This window comes from Cherax quadricarinatus, chromosome 5 (assembly GCF_038502225.1).
Source record: "Cherax quadricarinatus isolate ZL_2023a chromosome 5, ASM3850222v1, whole genome shotgun sequence".
Classification (NCBI taxonomy): domain Eukaryota; kingdom Metazoa; phylum Arthropoda; class Malacostraca; order Decapoda; family Parastacidae; genus Cherax; species Cherax quadricarinatus.
In genome coordinates this window covers 76,910,444-76,925,443 of record NC_091296.1, presented here as the reverse complement: position 1 = coordinate 76,925,443, position 15,000 = coordinate 76,910,444, and the positions used below count along the sequence as shown (strand labels likewise).

General features: G+C 39.8%; 1 protein-coding gene across 1 annotated transcript in view; it reads left to right on the top strand.

Annotated features, from left to right (window-relative positions):
• The first annotated feature begins 11,427 nt into the window (after nt 1-11,427).
• The window catches only part of stumps (DBB domain-containing protein stumps), a 106,923-nt gene continuing 103,350 nt past the window's right edge, over nt 11,428-15,000 (top strand). The window contains exon 1 of the mRNA XM_070104664.1: nt 11,428-12,834. Within this exon, the coding sequence (XP_069960765.1) occupies nt 11,836-12,834 (999 nt within the window). The 5' untranslated portion in view covers nt 11,428-11,835. The remainder of the gene's footprint in view (nt 12,835-15,000) is intronic.

Below are 15,000 nucleotides of genomic sequence, written 5' to 3'. Positions count from 1 at the left end.
AGCACCTCTGCAAAAACAGTGATAATGTGTGAGTGTGGTGAAAGTGTTGAATGATGATGAAAGTATTTTCTTTTTGGGGATTTTCTTTCTTTTTTGGGTCACCCTGCCTCGGTGGGAGACGGCCGACTTGTTGAAATATATATATATATATATATATATATATATATATATATATATATATATATATATATATATATATATATATATATATACATATAAAAGGTAGTAGGTTGGTAGACAGCAACCGCCCAGGGAGGTACTACCGTCCTGCCAAGTGAGTGTAAAACGAAAGCCTGTAATTGTTTTACATGATGGTAGGATTGCTGGTGTCCTTTTTTCTGTCTCATGAACATGCAAGATTTCAGGTACGTCTTGCTACTTCTACTTACACTTAGGTCACACTACACATACATGTACAAGCACATATATACACACCCCTCTGGGTTTTCTTCTATTTTCTTTCTAGTTCTTATTCTTGTTTATTTCCTCTTATCTCCATGGGGAAGTGGAACAGAATTCTTCCTCCGTAAGCCATGCGTGTTGTAAGAGGCGACTAAAATGCCGGGAGCAAGGGACTAGTAACCTCTTCTCCTGTATATATTACTAAATGTAAAAGGAGAAACTTTCGTTTTTCCTTTTGGGCCTCCCCGCCTCGGTGGGATACGGCCGGTGTGTTGCAAGAAAGATATATATATATATATGTATATATATATATATATATATATACATATATATATATATATATACATATATATATTATATATATACATATATATATATATACAATATATATATATTATATATATATAATGTATATATATATATATATAATGTATATATATATATAATGTATATATATATGTATATATATATATATAATGTATATATATATATATATATATATGTATATATATATATATATATGTATATATATATATATATATATATATATATATATATATATATATATATATATATATATATATGTATATATATATATATATATGTATATATATATATATATATATATATATATATATATATATATATATATATATATATATATATATATATATATATATATATATATATATATATATATATATGCAAGGAATTCGCGAGAGCATGCGAAATATACACAAACACTGATCTCTGGCTGAAGGAGACTCGAACCTACGATATATATATATATATATATATATATATATATATATATATATATATATATATATATATATATATATATATATATATATATTTATTATCACACCGGCCGATTCCCACCAAGGCAGGGTGGCCCGAAAAAGAAAAACTTTCACCATCATTCACTCCATCACTGTCTTGCCAGAAGGGTGCTTTACACTACAGTTTTTAAACTGCAACATTAACACCCCTCCTTCAGAGTGCAGGCACTGTACTTCCCATCTCCAGGACTCAAGTCCGGCCTGCCGGTTTCCCTGAATCCCTTCATAAATGTTACTTTGCTCACACTCCAACAGCACGTCAAGTATTAAAAACCATTTGTCTCCATTCACTCCTATCAAACACGCTCACGCATGCCTGCTGGAAGTCCAAGCCCCTCGCACACAAAACCTCCTTTACCCCCTCCCTCCAACCCTTCCTAGGCCGACCCCTACCCCGCCTTCCTTCCACTACAGACTGATACACTCTTGAAGTCATTCTGTTTCGCTCCATTCTCTCTACATGTCCGAACCACCTCAACAACCCTTCCTCAGCCCTCTGGACAACAGTTTTGGTAATCCCGCACCTCCTCCTAACTTCCAAACTACGAATTCTCTGCATTATATTCACACCACACATTGCCCTCAGACATGACATCTCCACTGCCTCCAGCCTTCTCCTCGCTGCAACATTCATCACCCACGCTTCACACCCATATAAGAGCGTTGGTAAAACTATACTCTCATACATTCCCCTCTTTGCCTCCAAGGACAAAGTTCTTTGTCTCCACAGACTCCTAAGTGCACCACTCACTCTTTTTCCCTCATCAATTCTATGATTCACCTCATCTTTCATAGACCCATCCGCTGACACGTCCACTCCCAAATATCTGAATACGTTCACCTCCTCCATACTCTCTCCCTCCAATCTGATATTCAATCTTTCATCACCTAATCTTTTTGTTATCCTCATAACCTTACTCTTTCCTGTATTCACCTTTAATTTTCTTCTTTTGCACACCCTACCAAATTCATCCACCAATCTCTGCAACTTCTCTTCAGAATCTCCCAAGAGCACAGTGTCATCAGCAAAGAGCAACTGTGACAACTCCCACTTTGTGTGTGATTCTTTATCTTTTAACTCCACGCCTCTTGGCAAGACCCTCGCATTTACTTCTCTTACAACCCCATCTATAAATATATTAAACAACCACGGTGACATCACACATCCTTGTCTAAGGCCTACTTTATATATATATATATATATATATATATATATATATATATATATATATATATATATATATATATATATATATATATATATTTATATATATATATATATATATATATATATATATATATATATATATATATATATATATATATATATATATATATATATATATATATATAATCTGTCGGTCCACAACAGGATTCGAACGTGCACACTCTGTATCAAGGCACACAGTACTCTGGCTTGTTAGCCAGACCCCTGATAAGTATAGGAGCCTAGCCGAAGCTAGACGGTGTATCCCATACCCCTGAGTACCGAGCTTGTGAGAAATTATTTCATCAGATCCTACTACATGCAGTGAATTTCTAAAGAGATTCTGGAATGCTTAATAATTTGCAGACAAGCGAAATGTTAAGCATTCCATTTGCAATCAACAATGAAGATATCCAACTGTTTCACGTGTCTTACTCTAAAAACATAGAAAAGACTTACCAAATCAAGCAGACCAGGTCTTGAATATTAAAATGGTATACAATACCGACAGATTGGTAAGTAAGACACATGTGAAAAAGTTAGGTATCTTTATTCCGAAACGTTTCGTATATACAGTAGGCTTCTTCAGTCTAGTACAGAAAAGTTGGCAGAAGTAGATATGTGAAGACGATGTAATCAGTTTTGAGGTAGTCAGTCACTCTGCCTAGAGAAGAGATTTTGTTTCATAGTCTGAAACTATGTGAGTATAGACTTATATACTGTACCAAGTGCCAGTTAACATTATTTTATCACCTCAGTCTCTAATGATGTGTCCCATGAAGCCTTTGTGTTCCACCGGGCTCCACGGAACACAGTTTGAACACTTCGGCTGGAAGCATCAGTACGATCAATCATTAAACAACTGGGAACGGTTGAAGGTCGTCGATCTGTATTCCTTCGAACGCAGGCGAGAGAGATACATGATAATATACACTTGGAAGGTCCTGGGGGGATTGGTACCAAACCTGCACACGAAAATCACTCCATATGAAAGCAAAAGACTCGGCAGGAGATGCAACATTCCCCCGATAAAAAGCAGGGGCGCCACGAGTACACTGAGAGACAATACAATAAGTGTCCGGGGCCCAAGACTGTTCAATTGCCTCCCAACATACATAAGGGGGATTACCAATAGACCTCTGACTGTCTTCAAGAAGGCACTGGACAGGCACCTAAAGTCAGTACCTGACCAACCGGGCTGTTGTTCGTACGTCAGCTTGCGTGCGGCCAGCAGTAACAGCCTGGTTGATCAGACCCTGATCCACCACGAGGCCTGGTCCCAGACCGAGCCACGGGGGCGTTGACCTCCGAAACCCTCTCCAGGTAAACTCCAGGTAATAATATTTAGGATTTTTTTCCTCAATGAAAAGAAAATCTCCATGATCCAGGCAGCTAATAGTCAGAAAAGCTACGGAAATCAGCCACCAGGTTTCGACTTATATTGTTAGTATTTGACTGGGTTCAGCTCTAGCTCTTGGGTCTCTTGAGGGTGTTAATCTACACCCCCTGTGAGTCTTTCTGGTGTTGAACTATAGCTTCTGGTTCTTCTGAGGGCATTTAACTATAGTTACTCGGCTTCTTGAGTTTACATCTAGAACTTTGATCTCCAGCTCCTGGACCTCTTGGGAAGGTTGAAGGAGTTGAGCTGCAGCTCAGTGATACGGGGAAGTCTTGAGTCATACAGGATATTCACTTTTGTTAAGTGTTGTGTAGATCGAGTTCAACTGTGTTGTCACGTCGTTGTTTAAAAGGATTTTTTTGTTACTGTGTTGTTTAAAAGATTATTTTTGTTATGACTGCACAGTACATTAGTAATTCTGGCATACATATTTTTTTAAACTAAGAGTACCAGAAGGGTCCTTCCTGCCTTGTAATAATCTCAGTGTTGTTCAGGATGTTTTAAACTTGTTGGTCATTGAAGTGGTAGAGGTAAATATTATGTAACGTGTATTGGCTACGACTGAATTAAATTAGAAGTTTCACGCCAATGATATAAATACTAGATGTATTTCTGTCGCTACGCGATTCTAGAAAGGTATCCCTTATATTCCATAACCCCAGCCCCCGTACCTCGACAAGTGGTATAATAGTTGATCCTCTAAAACCTCAAGGGGCAGAGGAGTTGCGAATCCCAACAGTTGCATGAACCTTTTCCTAGTTACAGTACACCGGGGTTTGAAGTTTGAAGCTGACTGGATGAGATGTTCTCGAGTTAAAAACGGGGAGATGCTTTTGATGGGTTTCGAGAGTTTTTTTTTACTTCCAGAGCCGGGCCATGGGCCAGGCTCGCCTGGTGCTTGCCTGGTCAACCAGGTTGTTGCTGCTGGTGGTCTACTGACCCACATATCCATCACAGCCTGGGGAAACCTGGAGTTTACCTGGGGAGAGTTCCGGGGGTCAACGCCCCCGCGGCCCGGTCTGTGACCAGGCCTCCTGGTGGATCAGAGCCTGATCAACCAGGCTGTTACTGCTGGCTGCACGCAATCCATCGTACGAGCCACAGCCCGGCTGGTCAGGTAACGACTTTAGGTGCTTGTCCAGACGTCAGACAAACACTGTACAGCATTCCTTCAGAGATACCTATTAAAATTAGGAACAGTCTACACGAAAAAACTAAAGGAACTGCACAATAATAATCACCTTCATAAGAAAGAAGAAAGAACAGTCTGAACATGTCAATTCATCCTAAAAAATCTTAAAAGTATTGTGGAAAATTCTGAGTAAATTTGTGTTTGCTGACAAACACCCTTGCAGGGAGGTGCCTGAATGTTGGTGAAAGAACTGTTGATTCAAGGAATAAGAGCTAACCTTTCCTTGGATCAAACCTAATTACCTTCCATTCTCCACGCGCTGTGATACACCCCTACTGATTTAGCAGGGGTTATACAGAGCGTGGATAACAATAATATATATATGCATACATATATACATACACACACACACACACACAATATATATATATATATATATATATATATATATATATATATATATATATATATATATATATATATATATATATATATATATATATATATATATGGTGAAAGTTTTTCTTTTTCGGGCCACCCTGCCTTGGTGGGAATCGGCCGGTGTGATAATAAATATATATATATATATATATATATATATATATATATATATATATATATATATATATATATATATATATATATATATATATATAATATAATAATATATATATATATATATATATATATATATATATATATATATATATATATATATATATATATATATATATATACATATATATATATATATATATATATATACATATATATATATATATATATATATACATATATATATATATATATATATATATATATATATATATATATACATATATATATATATATATATATATATATATATATATATATATATATATATATATATATATATATATATATATATATATATATATGTATATATATATATATATATATATTATCACACCGGCCGATTCCCACCAAGGCAGGGTGGCCCGAAAAAGAAAAACTTTCACCATCATTCACTCCATCACTGTCTTGCCAGAAGGGTGCTTTACACTACAGTTTTTAAACTGCAACATTAACACCCCTCCTTCAGAGTGCAGGCACTGTACTTCCCATCTCCAGGACTCAAGTCCGGCCTGCCGGTTTCCCTGAATCCCTTCATAAATGTTACTTTGCTCACACTCCAACAGCACGTCAAGTATTAAAAACCATTTGTCTCCATTCACTCCTATCAAACACGCTCACGCATGCCTGCTGGAAGTCCAAGCCCCTCGCACACAAAACCTCCTTTACCCCCTCCCTCCAACCTTTCCTATGCCGACCCCTACCCCGCCTTCCTTCCACTACAGACTGATACACTCTTGAAGTCACTCTGTTTCGCTCCATTCTCTCTACATGTCCGAACCACCTCAACAACCCTTCCTCAGCCCTCTGGACAACAGTTTTGGTAATACCACACCTCCTCCTAACTTCCAAACTACGAATTCTCTGCATTATATTCACACCACACATTGCCCTCAGACATAACATCTCCACTGCCTCCAGCCTTCTCCTCGCTGCAACATTCATCACCCATGCTTCACACCCATATAAGTGCGTTGGTAAAACTATACTCTCATACATTCCCCTCTTTGCTTCCAAGAACAAAGTTCTTTGTCTCCACAGACTCCTAAGTGCACCACTCACCCTTTTCCCCTCATCAATTCTATGATTCACCTCATCTTTCATAGACCCATCCGCTGACACGTCCACTCCCAAATATCTGAATACATTCACCTCCTCCATACTCTCTCCCTCCAATCTGATATTCAATCTTTCATCACCTAATCTTTTTGTTATCCTCATAACCTTACTCTTTCCTGTATTCACTTTTAATTTTCTTCTTTTGCACACCCTACCAAATTCATCCACCAATCTCTGCAACTTCTCTTCAGAATCTCCCAAGAGCACAGTGTCATCAGCAAAGAGCAACTGTGACAACTCCCACTTTATGTGTGATTCTTTATCTTTTAACTCCACGCCTCTTGCCAAGACCCTCACATTTACTTCTCTTACAACCCCATCTATAAATATATTAAACAACTACGGTGACATCACACATCCTTGTCTAAGGCCTACTTTTACTGGGAAATAATTTCCCTCTTTCCTACATACTCTAACTTGATCCTCACTATCCTCGTAAAAACTCTTCACTGCTTTCAGTAACCTACCTCCTACACCATACACCTGCAACATCTGCCACATTGCCCCCCTATCCACCCTGTCATACGCCTTTTCCAAATCCATAATACTGTTCACTCATATGTTTCACTGTAAACATCTGGTCCACACCCCCCCCCCTACCTTTCCTAAAGCCTCCTTGTTCATCTGCTATCCTATTCTCCGTCTTACTCTTAATTCTTTCAATAATAACTCTACCATACACTTTACCAGGTATACTCAGCAGACTTATCCCCCTATAATTTTTGCACTCTCTTTTGTCCCCTTTGCCTTTATACAAAGGAACTATGCATGCTCTCTGCCAATCCCTAGGTACCTTACCCTCTTCCATACATTTATTAAATAATTGCACCAACCACTCCAAAACTATATCCCCACCTGCTTTTAACATTTCTATCTTTATCCCATCAATCCCGGCTGCCTTACCCCCTTTCATTTTACCTACTGCCTCACGAACTTCCCCCACACTCACAACTGGCTCTTCCTCACTCCTACAAGATGTTATTCCTCCTTGCCCTATACACGAAATCACAGCTTCCCTATCTTCATCAACATTTAACAATTCCTCAATATATATATATATATATATATATATATATATATATATATATATATATATATATATATATATATATATATCGTGCCGAATAGGCAGAACTTGCGATCTTGGCTTAAATAGCAACGCTCATCTTGCCATATAGGACAAGTGAAAATTTGTGTATGCAATAATTTCGCCAAATCATTCTGAACCTAACGAAAAAAATATATTTCACTTTGTTTAGTATTAAATTATTGTAAACAAATCTAAAATATATTTAGTTGGGTTAGGCCAAAATAAATTGCTCTTGTTATAATAAGGTTAGGTAAGTTTTATAAGTTCCTTTTGGTGCAAAATTATAAATTTTTACATCAACATTGATGGAAAAAATATATCTTTAAACGTATAAGAGAAAATTTTAGAGACGACTTAATTTTAAATGACTCCTTGCTAATTGACCAGTTTTACATATTCGGCACGATATATATATATATATATATATATATATATATATATATATATATATATATATATATATATATATATATATTGTCGCTTGGTGATTTCAACCTAAGGCATACAAAATGGAAGAATGTAGCAAATAATGTTATAGCTGAAACAATCCCCGGAGGTAGCGCAGATGAAAGGTCACACACACATGAGCTACTAAGTCTCTGCGAAAAACACACCTTAAGCCAGCAGATAGTGGAGCCAACAAGACTAGAAAACACACTTGACCTTATCTTCACAAATAATGAGGACCTGATAAGAGACATAAGAATATCAAAAACAACTAATTCCGATCACAATCTAATCGAAGTCCAGACGTACATGCATAGGGGTCCTGATCAGCAGAATGCATGTACCTGTGAAGGTGTTTTCACAAAATACAACTTCAACAACAAGAACATCAACTGGGACCAGGTAAACCATGCCCTAAACGAAACATGTTGGGAAGATGTCTTAAATGACATGGATCCAAACCAGTGCCTTGAAAGGATCAACTTCCTGGTAGCCGAAGCATGTTCTAGGCATATTCCCCTAAGAAAGAAGAAGAGCAGGAGTAAACTGGAGAGAAAAAGACGCTCCCTCTACAGAAGACGACGAAGAGTCACTGAGCTCCTCAGGAGTGCTAGAATCTCTGATACACGAAAGGAGGCGCTGACCAGGGAAGTGGAAACTATCGAACTTAAGCTAAATGACTCTTACAGGAAACAGGAGAGGCAGGAGGAGCTTAAAGTTATTAGTGAAATTGAAAGAAATTCAAAATATTTCTTTTCATATGCCAAAAACAAGGCAAATACCACATCTAGTATCGGGCCCTTACTCAGACAGGATGGGACTTACACAGATGACAACAAGGAAATGAGTGAAATATTGAAATCCCAGTACGACTCTGTGTTTAGTGAACCACTAATCGGTCTGAGGATCGACGACCCAAATGATTTCTTCATGAATGAGCCTCAAAACTCCATAAATGTATGCCAGATTTCCGACATTACCCTAACTCCGATAGATTTCGAAAAAGCCATTGACAACATGCCTATGCACTCAGCCCCAGGCCCAGATTCGTCGAACTCTGTTTTCATTAAGAACTGCAAGAAACCCCTCTCGCGTGCCCTAAGTACACTATGGAGGAGGAGCTTGGACATGGGTGAAATTCCACAGTCACTTAAAACAACGGATATAGCCCCACTCCATAAAGGTGGCAGCAAAGCATTAGCTAAGAACTATAGACCAATAGCTCTGACGTCCCACATCATAAAAATCTTTGAAAGAGTGCTAAGAAGCAGGATTGCAAATCACCTGGATTCCCAAAATCTGCACAATCCAGGGCAACATGGGTTCAGGGCAGGTCGCTCCTGCCTCTCACAACTACTGGATCACTATGACATGGCCTTGGATGCACTGGAAGAAAATCAGAATGCAGATGTAATATACACAGACTTTGCAAAAGCATTTGACAAATGCGATCATGGCGTAATAGCCCATAAAATACGTGCTAAAGGAATAACTGGGAAAGTGGGGAGATGGATCTTCAACTTCCTAACAAATCGAACACAAAGAGTAGTGGTCAACAGAGTTACATCGGAGGCTGCCATAGTGAAGAGCTCTGTTCCACAAGGCACAGTACTCGCCCCCATCTTATTCCTTATCCTCATATCAGACATAAACAGAGATATACACCACAGCACCGTATCATCCTTTGCGGATGATACTAGGATCTGCATGAGGCTGTCATCTGCTGAGGACGCGGTTAACCTCCAAGAAGATATAAACAAAGTTTTCCAGTGGGCAACGGTAAACAATATGATGTTCAATGAGGACAAATTCCAACTACTCCGTTATGGAAAACTGGAGGAGATAATAACTAGAACAGAGTATACTACTGACTCCGGCCATACAATAGAGCGGAAAAATAATGTAAGGGACCTGGGAGTAGTAATGTCTGAGGATCTCACTTTCAAGGATCACAACAGTGCCACGATCGCACGTGCAAAGAAAATGATAGGATGATAATGAGAACTTTCAAAACGAGAGATGCCAAGCCTATGATGATCCTTTTCAAATCACTTGTTCTCTCTAGGCTGGAATACTGCTGTACATTAACATCTCCATTCAAAGCAGGTGAAATCGCAGATCTAGAGCGTGTTCAGAGATCCTTTACTGCACGTATAAGTTCTGTCAAGCACCTTAACTACTGGGAACGCTTGGAAGCACTTGACTTGTACTCGTTGGAACGCAGGAGGGAGAGATATATCATAATCTACACTTGGAAAATCTTGGAAGGAAAGGTCCCAAATCTGCACACAGAAATCACTCCCTACGAAAGTAAAAGACTGGACAGGCGATGCAAAATGCCACCAATAAAAAGTAGGGGCGCCATTGCTACACTAAGGGAAAACACCATAAGTGTCCGGGGCCCAAAACTGTTCAACAGCCTCCCATCAAGCATTAGGGGAATTGCCAGTAAACCCCTGGCTGCCTTCAAGAGAGAGCTGGACAGATACCTAAAGTCAGTGCCGGATCAGCCGGGCTGTGGCTCGTACGTTGGACTGCGTGCGGCCAGCAGTAACAGCCTAGTTGATCAGGCCCTGATCCATCGGGAGGCCTGGTCATGGACCGGGCCGCGGGGGCGTTGATCCCCGGAATAACCTCCAGGTAACCAGGACCCATCACAACGACAAACAAATCACAGAAGCTGTTATCAGATCTAATTAATTTTCTCTAGATTAAATCATCAAATAAACTTGGTCAACTTAGGTCCTTTGTTACAAAGATATTAAGGTTAAACACACACAATACTTATTATAGGCACGGAAATATTCTGAAGGGCTAAGACAAAACTTCAAAGCTATAGATGAAATTCTCTAAATTCTTGTAATGACCAGGAAAGATAAGCAAAGTAATAACTACTCCGCAAACTGCTGACAATCTAGGGAACGCGCCGACAAGAAATTCGAAGAAAATTTGGTTTAGTCTCGGGAATATCTCGGATACTTTTTTTTTTTGTAGGCTGTGGGTTAAACGTTGGCCCACTATGCGACAACACTGATTTCCTGGCGCGTCTACAACCATCAAGTTACCCCAACGGCACTACAATGTTCTTAATATTCCCAACAGTTTTACCCCATTCGCAGAAGAGTTACCATTTATCTTTTCATGTTATTACATGGCGACAAACTAACATGATTTTAAGAAGGAATTATTGAAGGTTTTGCCCATATATTAAAAAGTAAAGGGTGAGTGGCAACTGGCTGGCATGTGGGAAACCAGGGGTGGGATGGGAAGTGTTTCTCTGGGACCAGGGTGGGTCAGTACCGTGTACACACACAACCAGTGAGCATCTGTTTGCAGACACTCTACTTGACGCTACACATGTTCCGTTTTCATATATATAATGAGATGTTTTTAAACGTCGGATGCGAGAGATTTAAGAATCTTTACGTGTGTAATAAATCTGTTAATATAACTCGATTTTAGTAGTGAGATAACTGATTACTAGGATTATAAAACATGTGCCAGGGAAACAATTGACCATAATATTTTTTGAACTCCAACCAAAAGTGCCGAGTTTTGATCAAAAAACCTTATACTGGAAAGATGAATATGCCTGGTGCCTCTCCACGTGAAGCTGGGGAAGATACGCGTTGCACGTACGTCAACATAGACGTTAAGACGCCAGACTCCAGCAGTGAAGCAGTTGACGTAAACTTCCTGACGGACACCAACGTGTACTACAACCTGCCACCTCCCCTGCCCTCAGCACACAGCCGTGGGACCTCTCTACCTCGCAGGCACCCACCAACTCATCAGCACTTCAACAGGGCCTACTGGTCGTGTCCAGCCTCGCCCAAGCTTCCACCTTCTGCAGTAGTGCCACGCAAGGACAATATTCCCTGTACGACCACTGAGATGACAGGGAAGGATGTTGCCTCACCCCCCATCCAACCTCGAGCACCGGAACCCAAGAACAAGGTGTCACACACCCGCTCCTTTGACCTGGATCATCTTTACCAGAACCTAGTCAGAGTTGCTAGCAAGCCTCGTAGTAACTCCTTCAGCATAGACTTGCCCTGGAGACGCAAAAAGAAGACCCAAGACACTACTCCAGATATTAAGGAAGATTCCGGCGAAGATTGGGCTGCTCGAATGTTGCACGATAACGAAGAAATAAATTATAAACCTAACCTGTTGCAGACCAGCAGTCCTCGGTCTATCCCAGATGTACATAGCAACCTGACGACTTGCAGCAGAAGCAGTAGCAGTAGTAGTACTAGTGGTAGCAGCGAGAGTGGTGGTGTGGCAGAGGAGTGTTCAGCAGAGGTGTGCCCTGGCGTGACTTACCTAAGGGAGACGACACGAAAGTGCACAGATGTTCGAGATGAAGACCTCAACTCTTGGTACCACACGGCGGCCACACTGCCTCTCCGCGCCAGCAAGGACACCAGCAGAGGTTCTCTGCAGAGCCTTCAGCAGAGACAGGCACTAGATGTTAATGCTAATTTGGACGAGTGGTTACGCAAAGAACGCTGGCTGGAGAAAAAACGCAACTCTCACAATATTCGACTGGCAGGTAGGCGTCAAGACAAATTTTGTACAGTAGTTTAGTTTGAATATCAGTGGTAAAATATACCGACAAGTTTGTGAATAAGCCAGTATGCAGTTTATGGCACATGGCACATTAGTTTGATAATTTTTTCACTAACACTTAGAACGCCACTATTACAAAGATTTAAATTATAAGTATAGTTTGTTTTTAATGCTGTAATCACACTCCACAGAGAAATGAGTACAGACGTGTTGGGGGGGGGGGCTCAAGGGAGGTTCTTTGACGCTGGTGAGGGGCTCTTGATCTAGGGAATTGGAGCTGTGCTCCAGTTCCCTGAATAAAACCTGAATACCTTCCATCCCCCCACATGCGCTATATAATCCTACGGGTTTAGCGCTTCCCATAATTATAATAATAATTGGGGGGGGCAGACCCTGCAAACGTCACTCTAGGAGAAGGACCATGGGGTGAGTATTATATTAAGCATATCACCTGAGGTGCACATCAAATAACTGCTATAGCAAATGCGCCTCTGGCAAATCTAACAATAGCTTTTCGACATCTAAGGAATCATTTACGACGCTATATACCTCAGGTCCATAATGGAGCACCAGTACGGAACCCACACCTGGTCAAGCATATCAGGAAATTTGAGAAAGTGCAGGAGTTTGCAACGAGACTAGTTACGGAGCTAAGGGTTATGTTCCATGAGAGATAATGGGGACTGAACCAGATGACACTGCAGGACAGGAGGACTAGGGGCAATATGTTAACGTACAAAATATTGAGTGATAGAATGAATAGAGGCAGATTGTTTGAGAGATGGGGAACAGGAAAACGAGGGCATAGCTGGAAGTTGAAAACCCAGATGAGTCATAGGGATGTTAGGAAGTATTTCTTCGGCCTTAGTCGGGAACCAGAGAATGAAGTGGTAGAAGTAGGATCCATACATAACCTTAAGAAGAGGTACGACAAGGCTTTCGAAGCCTTGTCGAAGCCTAGCAGATGCGAGGCCAGGAGCTGTGACTTCACCCCTGCAAACAATTAGCGAGTACGTGCACGGCGCGCGCGAACATGACTTGGAGAGTAAAGTATCTTTGAGATTTAGTCTCTTCTGTATTATTTATGTATTACTGCACTGATTGGTGTAATGTATGTTATAGTTTGTCGAGATAAACAAACCTACATACTGTAAAATTAATTAAGCTTACATATATGTCTTCAGAATCATTGTAAAAATTACCTTAATTCTGTATAATCATTTGTAGATATAAACTAGGTTAATTGATGTTAACCAAACCTAAATTTTGTTTGTTTGAAAGATAATCGAGGGAAACTGTCGATGACCTTTTATAGTAGATTACCATTTTGTCTTCGAACTGGACCTGCCTCTTAGGCAACCAACCTCATTCATAAGCGCTCTCCCATAAATAAAACGATAATAATTCCTAGCGTTACATGGTAACAATGTCTATATTTTTAAAGCTACCCAAGATGGTAGTAAGTCTGTCCAGCTGTTGACTCCGCAAAAAATGATGCCTTGATATTGGCGAGGGGCTCTTGATCTAAGGAGCTGGATTTTTCGTTTGTTGGAACCTGAATGCCTTTTACTCCCCAGGCGATGACCTACTGATTTAGCGCTTTCCCTGATTAAAATTAATAAATATAGAGCTTTTAAGACTAGAGTGTATTTGGTCAGTATTGTCCAGAATTGGGACATGTTGGGGGATTGTATTCTCACACCAGGTCGAAACTGCTATAGGAAATACTCAAATGTTCTGTCAAGTCAGCAGTCTGGGTACCCAGTGCGCCACATATAGCGAATTGTAGAACATAAATATGGTAGACATAAAACAGTGTTTTCAATCCCCGAAAACACTCACAAACTCATGTATGATTGGTCCTCGGCTCTCACAGACTGGGATCGATTTCTGACGCGGGCGAAACGTTGGGCATGTTTCCTTATACCTCCAGTTCCTGTTCACCTGGTAGTATGTACCTGAGGGTTAGTCGACTGTTGTGGGTCACATCCTGAGAAGATTAAAGGACCCCAATGGAAATGAGATACTGTCCCAGATAACACACTTATTGGGTTATTCTGGGTGGTTAGCTCCCGTCCAGAATCTTATCAAATTTAGCTTTCAGATGCAAACTATTAAATTTAAGGAGGCAAACGTTGCAAGATATTGATACATTAATGGCATACACAGTTTAGA